Source organism: Cotesia glomerata, linkage group LG1, assembly GCF_020080835.1.
Source record: "Cotesia glomerata isolate CgM1 linkage group LG1, MPM_Cglom_v2.3, whole genome shotgun sequence".
Classification (NCBI taxonomy): domain Eukaryota; kingdom Metazoa; phylum Arthropoda; class Insecta; order Hymenoptera; family Braconidae; genus Cotesia; species Cotesia glomerata.
Window position 1 is genome coordinate 23484895 of NC_058158.1, and position 11429 is coordinate 23496323.

At 35.0% G+C, this 11429-nt stretch overlaps 1 protein-coding gene across 1 annotated transcript; it reads left to right on the forward strand.

Moving 5' to 3' along the window:
- The first annotated feature begins 5342 nt into the window (after positions 1–5342).
- Positions 5343–6662, forward strand: LOC123272553. The gene has a single exon (XM_044739465.1). The coding sequence runs from the start codon at positions 5343–5345 to the stop codon at positions 6660–6662; it is 1320 nt and encodes a 439-aa protein (XP_044595400.1).
- Positions 6663–11429: the final 4767 nt, after the last annotated feature.

The window sequence follows — 11429 nt, forward strand, 5'->3', positions numbered from 1 at the left end:
TATTATAGCCTAACTAACGGCTAACCAGATTTAAAATAATACCGAACTTGAACTGATTACTCTACTCAGAAAATCATCAATAAGTAGAGAACGTTCATCAACATACACCGAGACAAAGCCGGAACACACTCATACACCTTAACTAAGTAGCCAGCGAAGCACCTCGCACAGAGACTGTCGTATGCGAGGGGACGGTGTTAACACACACTCTCATAACCCACACATCTACACACACACACTGAATTTACTTTACTTTTATTTTTGATTTATAAGATTTTAACAAAATTTAATTCCAGAAAATTATTACATTAACCTTCCATTACTCGCGCTTTCTCTAGTGTCTCACTCGTACTCACGCCAACTCTATTAGGTTAAGTAGTGTTGTGCGGGGAATCCTCGCTAGCGCGAGTAACGAAGGGTTAAATTTCTACTTAAGACAATTCAGTTATCAGCTAGCAATTAAATTTACAGAACATTTCCGAGACTAAAAATTAAATTCCCACATGTCCGAACTAAAATCTGACGCAAGAATTTATTCAAAATCAATCGCAAATTTAATATTAAATAATGAAACAAATCCTTATTAATTTCATCATATGATTTTAACTAAATATTCTTGGATTTAATATCCACGCCGATGAATACTTTTATAAATAATTTTTAATAAAATAATAAATTTAATTATCAAGATAAATCCAGTAATTTAAGTTCAATATATATAAATTAACCACGTAGAGATTATGTTTGAATAAATAAAGATATTAATTTTTCTCAATCTAAAAATTAATTGCCAAATGTCCATCTAAGGGTATATCAGTCTCAATGCGCCAAAATCTCAGTAAATCAATTCTCAATAAATAATATAATGTTAAATAATTATTATTAATAATAATTCAATTGTTCAAAATAAATTGTCACGTAAAATAATCGACCAAAATTTTCGCGCTTAAAATAGACGCCAATATTCGTTAGTGCGTAGTAAAGTTTGACCTTGGGTACGTATTAACTGCGTTGTACAATTCAACCGACGCTTGACTAGTCCGTGAGAAGACAAAGGAAATTTCTCGAAGAATTTATTATTCGGTTTTTATTTTATTAAATTGTTAAATAAAATATATGCAACTAAACCGATTTTTCAGATGATCGAAAATTATTAATAATTAATCGAGTAAATTATTTTTATCAAATAAATGCTCATGACAATTTACACCACAAGGTCTCTGAGTGTATCTCGGGTAATGATCCCCTGGAGATCAACTCAACGGCGACTAACGAAGGTTAAACAATTACAATTAAATAATTATTGAATTATTACGAATTAAATAATTAATAAACAATTAATTAGAGGAGAAGTAAACTGAGTATAAACCCCACGGTCCACTCCTAGCCAACAGAGTAATTATTGATACCTTGTTAAATTTCACTACACGAGATTAAAGTCCTAGATGTTGATGGCTTCTTACGTCTGGTAACTACTCCGGGGATTGGTCTCTCTTGATTTCTGTGGCACACTCTCTGGCGGTTACACTACTTCTCCTTGTCACAATGCATGGCTCACCTATAAAAACCCCAAACTACCCCCTCCTACTCTCTCTTTAGGCCCAAAGATCGAGACGCGCCAGTGCTGCGTCGAATAGTTATCGATCTCTGGCGATTCAGAGTAATTTTACCCTGTTACACACACACACACACACACACACACACACACACACACACACACACACACACACACACACACACACACACACACACACACACACCTGCGGCAGAGGAGAAAATGCTACCAGGCGCGTCTCCCCGTAGCGGATGGGAGAACGCTCGCTGTCCTTGGATGACACTAGGTCTCTTAGTTGATGAGGTACAGAGGGTAGGAGCCAAATAAAATACGCTCCCGTGGACAAAACTCCCCCTTTAATGGATTGGTCACACTAACTGACCTAGCAAAACGATCGTTCCCTGCTGTAACTCACTGGGAGTGTCCGGAACCCGTGTCGATTATTTCCGACGATGCGGGCTACGGCTGATGTGAGCTTGCTCTGCCGAGGTGTAAGTTGCAGTAACGGATCAGGAGCCAGCCACTTCGGGCCTTGATCAGGAAGTACGCAGTGAGTGTTAGAGATCGGAATCTTCACCACCCCGAGCAAGTCTAGTCCGTCCATGTATTCCGGGAATGGCTAAGCGTCGGCTAGGCCTCAGGGAACTGGGGTAGGAGTACTATCTCCGAGGGTACACCCGTTCTTAGTTATGACAACCCGCGCTACTCCGTACGATACGCTGGTAAATTAAAAAAAAGTGTAGGTGTACTTATGTACGCACGTTAGAAGTTATACTTCTTCGGCGTAACAAGATAAAAATCTTTCTAAATTTTTTATCTATCGCGTTGTCTTACGATTGTAGAGAAAACGACACTTATAATAGGAAAAAAGGTATTTAATACATTGAAAGTTTTATTATAACGCATTATCTAGGTAAATAAAGTTTATTTAAATATCATAAAAAAATTATTTCTACATAATTAAAAAAGTCTGGAAATAGGTTGACCGTGCAGGCCAACCCTAGAACTTCCTGCTAAGTTTGCATTTCAAGGCCCTGAAAATGTGTTCTTTGATTAATATTTGAGCTTTTCAAGCTCAATGCACAGTTTTTCACGACAATGATAATAGAAAAAAAGGTATTCAATATATTGAAAGTTTTGTTATAACGCATTATATAGTTAAATACAGTTTATTTAAATATCATAAAAAATTGTTCCTAAATAGTTAAAAGAATCTGGAAATCAGTTGACCGCACAGGCAAACCCTGTTAGAACTTCCCGCTAAGTTTGCATTTTTAGCACCTTAAAATGTGCTTTTTGGTTAATATTTGAACTTTTCAAGCTTAAAGCACAGTTTTTAACATTTTGAGCTCTTCGAGCTCAAAATGTATTTATTAATCACCGATAACTTTTGAATGTGTTGTTCGATTTTTTTTTTTAAAAAGCATTCGGTGCGGTTTTTAAAGCACAATAAGAAAATGTACAGGTTTATATTGATTGGTAAAGAGATCTCGAAGATATCATAAAAAAATACCAAAAAACAAAATTTTACAAATTTTTAAAGAACTATAACTTTTGAATGCATCGTTCGATTTTTATTTTCAAAAAAGCTTTCGATGCAGTTTTTTAAGAACAAAAAATGTACACATAGTTTTCTTATAATTTTTTCGCACGCTTTGGAGTTATTTGTAAAAAACATAAAAATTCAAATTTTTTTTTTAATTTCTTCGGAATGGCTTGATGAATTAACTCTTAATTCTAATCAAATCTACGTTTTGATAGACCCTTTTGAATGACGTATCATAGAACTCAATCAGTTGATTCGTTTTTGAGAAACCGTACGACAAAAATTTATTGACACTCACACACGGCCGAACACCTCGGCGTGAATAATCAGAATGGCTTCCTAGGACTTTAAAACGTGGACAACCGATGAAAACTCGACTTTTGAAAATCGGACCGAAATCAATAACTTCCCATTATTGAAAATTTTAAATTTTCTCAGCGGGAAGTTAAAAATATATATTTATATGAAATATCGTGAATACAGTTGCCAGTTCTCACGCAAACATACGTAGATGTACTTATTTTTATTTTGTTGATAACTTTTTTTAAAAAACTAAAATGTTGAGTAGCTAACTTCACGATATCGGTTTTTCGTGACGGTGTGCGCGCGCATCGCAGAAATTTACCCTCATTATTTTTGCCTAACGCGCCATGTTTAACCGATAGAAAAAACATTTGATAGAAATTTATATGAGGAGTTGCGCCTTCGGGCTTGATCGCTCCAACTCGTGTAAATTCGTGTCACACCATGGCTGTCGCTCATGCGCGCCCTGGTTAGCGGGAGAGAAGCCGGCTCGCGTGGCCGGCGGAAAGCAGTTGTGCTTGGACGCTTGTACTAGTACGACTACTCTGAGTCTATCGTTTTCTGATTTATCACGTATAATACGCATTTACTTTAACACTTAAAATTTTCATTAAATAGTATTAATTTCATTAATTTCAATTACCAATTAAATTCTCGAATCATTAAATTTCATTAGTAATTATTCAGTGAGTTAAATAAATCAAAATTAATAAGTGACGCCACGCGGTTATTACGCGCCATATTGAGAAAGGATTGCATCAGCCACGCGGCTTTAGTCAATCCATAGTTAATACGCAATACTTATAATAAATTACATTAAATTCATCGTTCGACATTTAACCATCATTCTATCAAATCAAATTTCATCAATTATTCAATTCTGACGTCAAATTATCTAATTAGTTCCTACACTAATAATTATAATCTATCAGTATTTACACTGACGTTGTACGTCGATTAATTAGTATTGCACTATCAATCGACTCTAGTTAACTTAAAAGTTAGCGTCAATTCACGAATTCTGAATTAATACATTTTGCGTTTCTAAGAAGGTTGAGCTCACCTCGTGTTGATTGCGACGGCAATTTACACATAGTCTTATTCGCACTACACGCTTTGCGTTCTTACTTGTACATTTTTTCATTCGAGGAGGTTTTTTCTCAGTGCAACTGAGTTTTCCTCCTCTGGGGATAAATAAATCTTCATTTTATTCCCCTACAAATCGACACACAATTTATTTAATATCCTAATCCCAAATTAACTATAATTTTTAAAACAATTACGGAAACTAGCCTAAGTGGATAGTTTTCGACAAAACATTTGGTGCCTCCTGTGAGGTTTGAAGTGCACACGAACCCTGATTTGCGAAGACGAGCAAGACGATCCAAGGATCCAATCACTACACCACCCAGCTGCTGCCAGCATCGTTGGACTTCAACACATATGAGATAAGTTTTTGAATTATTAAAATTTATTCAATACTAACTATCATATCATTTTATCACTTGACAATATATTCAACTTATTCATTTGTAATTTTAATTAATTGTCTAAGTTTGACTGACGGATTGGTTGTCACTAGGCAATCAATTTATCAATCGAATAGTGCAATTGGTTATCATTTAAATATTTACGTACGTTATTATTCTTATTATTTACGTATAATTTAATTTAATTAATTATTTAATAATCGACAATTAATTGGTCATTGTATGGTGACTAGTTATTGTTCGACAGAATAATTAATTATTAATTAATCTCTATCTTCATTATTAATTCTCAAATTATTTATTATTAATTATAATTAAGTGTTTAAGTCGTTTCTTAGATAAATTGATCACCACAAGTAATCTATTTATTATAGAAATAAGACAATTAATTATCAATTGATATTTATCACGATTATTCTTACTGTTATTTTTATAAATTTATCACAAAATGGATAACCCAAGGGTTTCTTTAGAACAAAAACGCGTAATGATAGCTTCGAAAATTACTAAACTTCAGGATGAACTAACAGCTGAAGGTGTTAAAACTAAGTCCATTAACTATCGCTTTACAAAAGTAAAGGAATTATTTGAACAATATGAAAAACTTATTGAGAAACTCGAATTAACTACACCAGAGGATAATGAAGTAAATCTCGCGGAAGACGTTCGTACATTATTTTACGATCTTATGGATCAATTTGAAAAGTTAACTCAATTGAATAGAACTAACCATAATAATTCACATAATGCAAACATTAGTACGAATAATACTACAGCGGGAAATACTACCTTTGTTGAGACTCAACGACTTGCTAAACTCCCTACTACTGATTTACCTAAATTCGATGGTAATTTTGAAAATTGGCTATCTTTCAAAAACACATTTAAAACACTTATTGATACACGTAATGATCTTGATGATCTAAACAAATTTTTATACCTCCGCGGATGTTTAATTGGCTCAGCAACTAACAAGCTAGCGCTTTTTGATGCGAGTGCAGAGAATTATATTAAAGCTTGGGATTTTTTAACTAAAACATATCAGAAGAAAAGAGCATTAATTTGTAAACATTATGACTCGATACTTAATCTTAATACAATTTCGATCCCAACAACAGATAATTTAAACAAGTTGATAGATGATGCTCGGCAACATATAAATAATCTACAGTCATTTCAAATTAATATTACCGAATCCTTACTTGTACGAATATTAGAAAATAAGTTACCATCAGAAATTAAAAACAAATGGCAAGAAACGTTCACTGACAACGACACTCTCCCAACATTCGAATCATTTTGTGAATTTATCTCAAACTTTGCCTTCAGACTTAATACACACAGACCCGATAAACATCGCGATTCCGATCATTCTTCCAAACGAAGACGTAATGAACACTCGAATAATAATTTGAAGAAACAAAAAACTGACACGCCAGTTCGAGCTTTAGTGACAACCTCCTCTTCTGCCTGCCCATGTTGCAAACATTTACATCCACTCTATAAATGTCACACATTCAATGCATTAACTGTAGGAGAACGCATAAAATTCGTAAAATCTAGTAAACTCTGCAATAATTGTCTTCGCGTACACCAGGGAAACTGCACTTCTAGCAGATGTCGAGTCTGTAAGAAATTCCATCATACTGCATTGCACATTAATCAAAATGCAACTCAACAAACAAATAATGCTAACGTATCAAAACATGATTCTGCCAAAATCGAATCACCCGCTACTGTAACAACTGATAAGGGATCTACAGCTTGACTAGTCGTTCATAATTATACAACCATACTTAGAACACCGCGTTTTCAATTGATGATGAGTGCTCTCATCCAGATGCGTGATTCAGCAGGTAAATTCATACAAGCTCGCGCTTTACTTGATACCTGTGCAACAGCTAATTTTATTACTGAAAATTTGACTAATAAATTAAAACTTCCTATGCAAAATTGTTCTATTCCAATCGGGGCTGTTAATGGAATGCAAACCCTTTCAAAACATGTCGTACAAATAAATTGTAAATCTTTAAACGATAAATTTCAAAGAACATTGTCATTTTTAACCGTTGATGAAATTGCAGAATTAAGTCCGAATGAAATGTTTCCACGTAATAAAATATGCATACCTAAAAACATAATACTCGCTGATCCACAATTTCACATACCAAGACCTGTAGATGTCCTTATCGGTTCAGGTACCACACTTTCTCTTCTATCTGTCGGACAGATTAATCGCTCACAAAATGATTGTGATTTAATACTACAAAAAACACAACTGGGCTGGGTCGTAGCGGGGGGAGTCAATAATGATAAAGATGTATTTCCTGTAACTTGTCAATTAACTGATCTATCGAGTCAATTAACCAAATTTTGGAATATTGAAGACCTAGGTTCTAATGATTCTCGATCCTTTGATGATTCTACGTGTGAGACCTATTATCAAAATAACACTATTCGCGATACTGACGGTAGATATGTAGTAAAATTACCCTTTCGCGTAGACGATGTCGATTTCGGAAATTCTAAACAACTAGCTTATAAAAGATTTCTATCCTTACAGAGGAGATTAAATTCAGATTCCTCATTAAAGGCTGAATACATTAAAGTCATGAACGAATATATCGATCTTGGCCACATGGTACACGTACCGGATGATAGTGGACCTGGGTATTATATGCCCCATCATCCGATAATTAAAACATCTAGTACTACCACCAAGGTACGCGTTGTATTTGATGCTTCAGCTAAAACCGATAAAGGTATCTCATTGAATGAAGTTCTACTAACTGGACCTACTATACAAGACAATCTCTTCACTATTATTTTGCGTTTCCGCACCTTTGTTTATGCTATGACTTCTGACATCGCTCAAATGTATCGGCAAATCTGTATTCATCCGGATCATCACAAATTTCAACGAATTCTTTACTATCATAATAACAATATTAGCACTTTTGAACTTAAACGAGTTACGTTCGGGGTTTCTGCAGCCCCATTTTTTAGCTATACGCACCGTAAACCAACTTGCTGATGACGAATCTCATAATTTTCCTGTAGCTTCAAAAATATTAAAACGAGATCTTTATGTCGATAATCTATTAACTGGATCTAATTCTTTGACCGAAATTTTAAAATTGCGTGATGAAATCATTCAACTGGTGCGAAAAGGTGGATTTGAACTCAGACAATGGGCTTCAAATCATCGACATGCACTGGATAATTTCGATCAAAGAACTTTAGATTTAGATTGTGCTATCAATGATGATCCAATTTCTAAAACTTTAGGCATTGCATGGAATTCTCTAACGGACGAATTTATTTACACAGTCAAACCAATTGACTCGTCGCGAAAAATAACTAAGCGAACCATCTTATCTGATATTGCAAAAATTTTCGACCCTATCGGAATTCTGGGTCCTATAGTATTAGCGGCAAAAACTATCATTCAAGAATGTTGGAAATTAAAGGTCCACTGGGAGGAAGCGGTCCCACAAGAGCTACATTTACACTGGTGTAAATTTGCTGAACAATTACCTCTGATTAAAGATTTTTCTATTGAGCGCAATATTTTACTTCCCAATCCGACTGACATACAATTGCACGGATTTTGTGACGCTAGTAAAGTGGGCTATGGTGCTTGTATTTATATAAGATCAGTAAATAAACGCGGAAACGTACTCACAAAATTAGTTTGTTCTAAATCTCGAGTTGCTTCTAGCAATGAGTTGACAATTCCAAAATTAGAATTATGCGGAGCATTATTACTTGCTAAATTATATAAAGACACAATTCCCTCCTTTGACTTTGATATTTCTAAAGTTACGTTTTGGTCTGATTCAACTATTGTACTTCAATGGCTCAAACGGTCTCCTAACTCTCTGAAGGTCTTTGAAGCAAATCGCGTAACAAAAATTCAAACTCTTTGCAGTAAAGTCGAATGGCGACATGTTAGAACCAAAGACAATCCGGCAGATTGTTTATCTAGAGGTCAACTTCCTTCTGAATTCTTAAATAACAAAATGTGGTTAGAAGGTCCCACGTGGCTCTCACAGGACTCTCTTAATTGGCCTAACTTAAAGCCTGCTGTTCCTTCCGAACTTCCAGGTACTCGAAAAATTACCTGTTTATTAGCCACTACTGAGAATTTGTTTAAACGATTTTCATCATATTCCAAACTTATAATTTCCCTTTCTTATTGTTTACGAATTTTTAACAATAATGCCTTCAAATACAAATCTTTAAGCGTAGAAGAACAATTATCAACTGAAATAAAAACCTTGACTATGATTCCAAAACGAACAATATCATTATGAAATCGAACAAATTAAGGAAACCGGAGAGACTAAGAACTTACGATTGCGATGTCTCAATCCATTTATCGATTCAGATGGACTACTGAGAGTAGGAGGTCGTTTGAAACATGCTCCTATATCTTTTTCAAAGAAACATCCTATTTTATTACCTTCACGTCATTATGTTACCGATTTAATTATTAGAGAAACACATGAAAAAATTATACCATTCAGGTATACAGAGTACGCTTTCAAATCTTAGACACAAATTTTGGCTACTAGACGGTAAAAACCAGATCCGTAAAATTGTAAAAAATTGTGTCACATGCATTCGACATCAGCCTGTAATACTGCAAGGTAAAATGGCTAATTTACCTAGATCTCGAGTCACCGAATCAGCGGCATTTTCCCACGTGGGTGTAGACTACTTTGGACCGCTCTTTATTAAAGAACGTAAATTCAGAAACAGAACAAAAATTAAAGTCTATGGATGCGTCTTTGTTTGCATGGCTACTAAAGCTATACATTTAGAAATTGCTAGCGATTTAACAACAGAAGGTTTTCTCGGGGCATTTGGTCGTTTCATTGGTCGACGAGGAGTTCCAACTCACGTCTATTCGGACAATGGTACTAATTTTGTAGGCGCAAATAATCAATTGAGAGAATTGTATGTGTTATTTAATTCAAAATCCCATCAAAATTCCGTTAACGAATATGCTGTACGCAAAAACATTATCTGGACGTTCAATCCTCCACTATCTCCCTCATTTTGGTGGTATTTGGGAAGCAGCTGTAAAATCCTTCAAACACCACTTTAAACGAGTGGTAAAAGACCAACTTCTCACTTTCGAAGAATTGAATTCTCTAACCATCCAAATAGAATCTATACTAAATTCTCGTCCTCTCTGTTCTCTATCTAGTGATCCCTAATGATCCTATTGCCTTGACGCCTGCTCATATTTTTAATAGGACGTCCTCTCACAATGCTGCCTGAAAATGATTTTTCTGATGTTCCAGATAACAGACTCAATGTTTGGCAATTCATTATCAAGGCTAGACAAGACTTTGGAGACGTTGGTATTTGGAATACCTCCATGAACTTCAAATTCGGCAAAAATGGCATTCCTCTCAAGGAGAAATTTCAATCAATCAAGTCGTCTTATTGATGGATAAAAACCAACCATGTATGCGGTGGCAGCTGGGAGTGGTGGTCGACATTCATCCAGGAGATGATGATGTGACAAGAGTAGCTTCAATCCGAACGGCTCAAGGGATATACAAACGAAATATCACTCTACTATGTCCTTTACCAATCAATTCTTGAATTTTATAAAATCAAAACATTGTAATCATGTAATGTAACTAATTGTAAACACTATTCATACCATCTTGCTCAGCCTTCGCAACGGGGGGAGTATGTTTAACCGATAGAAAAAACATTCAATAGAAATTTATATGAGGAGTTGCGCCTTCGGGCTTGATCGCTCCAACTCGTGTAAATTCGTGTCACACCATGGCTGTCGCTCATGCGCGCCCTGGTTAGCGGGAGAGAAGCCGGCTCGCGTGGCGGGCGGAAAGCAGTTGTGCTTGGACGCTTGTACTAGTACGACTACTCTGAGTCTATCGTTTTCTGATTTATCACGTATAATACGCATTTACTTTAACACTTAAAATTTTCATTAAATATTATTAGTTTCATTAATTTCAATTACCAATTAAATTCTCGAATCATTAAATTTCATTAGTAATTATTCAGTGAGTTAAATAAATCAAAATTAATAAGTGACGCCACGCGGTTATTGCGCGCCATATTGAGAAAGGATTGCATCAGCCACGCGGCTTTAGTCAATCCATAGTTAATACGCAATACTTATAATAAATTACATTAAATTCATCGTTCGACATTTAACCATCATTCTATCAAATCAAATTTCATCAATTATTCAATTCTGACGTCAAATTATCTAATTAGTTCCTACACTAATAATTATAATCTATCAGTATTTACACTGACGTTGTACGTCGATTAATTAGTATTGCACTATCAATCGACTCTAGTTAACTTAAAAGTTAGCGTCAATTCACGAATTCTGAATTAATACATTTTGCGTTTCTAAGAAGGTTGAGCTCACCTCGTGTTGATTGCGACGGCAATTTACACATAGTCTTATTCGCACTACACGCTTTTGCGTTCTTACTTGTACATTTTTCATTCGAGGAGGTTTTCTCAGTGCAACTGA

Excerpts from the sequence above, each read along its gene's own strand:
- LOC123272553 (XM_044739465.1), top strand. The coding sequence starts at position 5,343 with ATGGATAACCCAAGGGTTTCTTTAGAACAAAAACGCGTAATGATAGCT.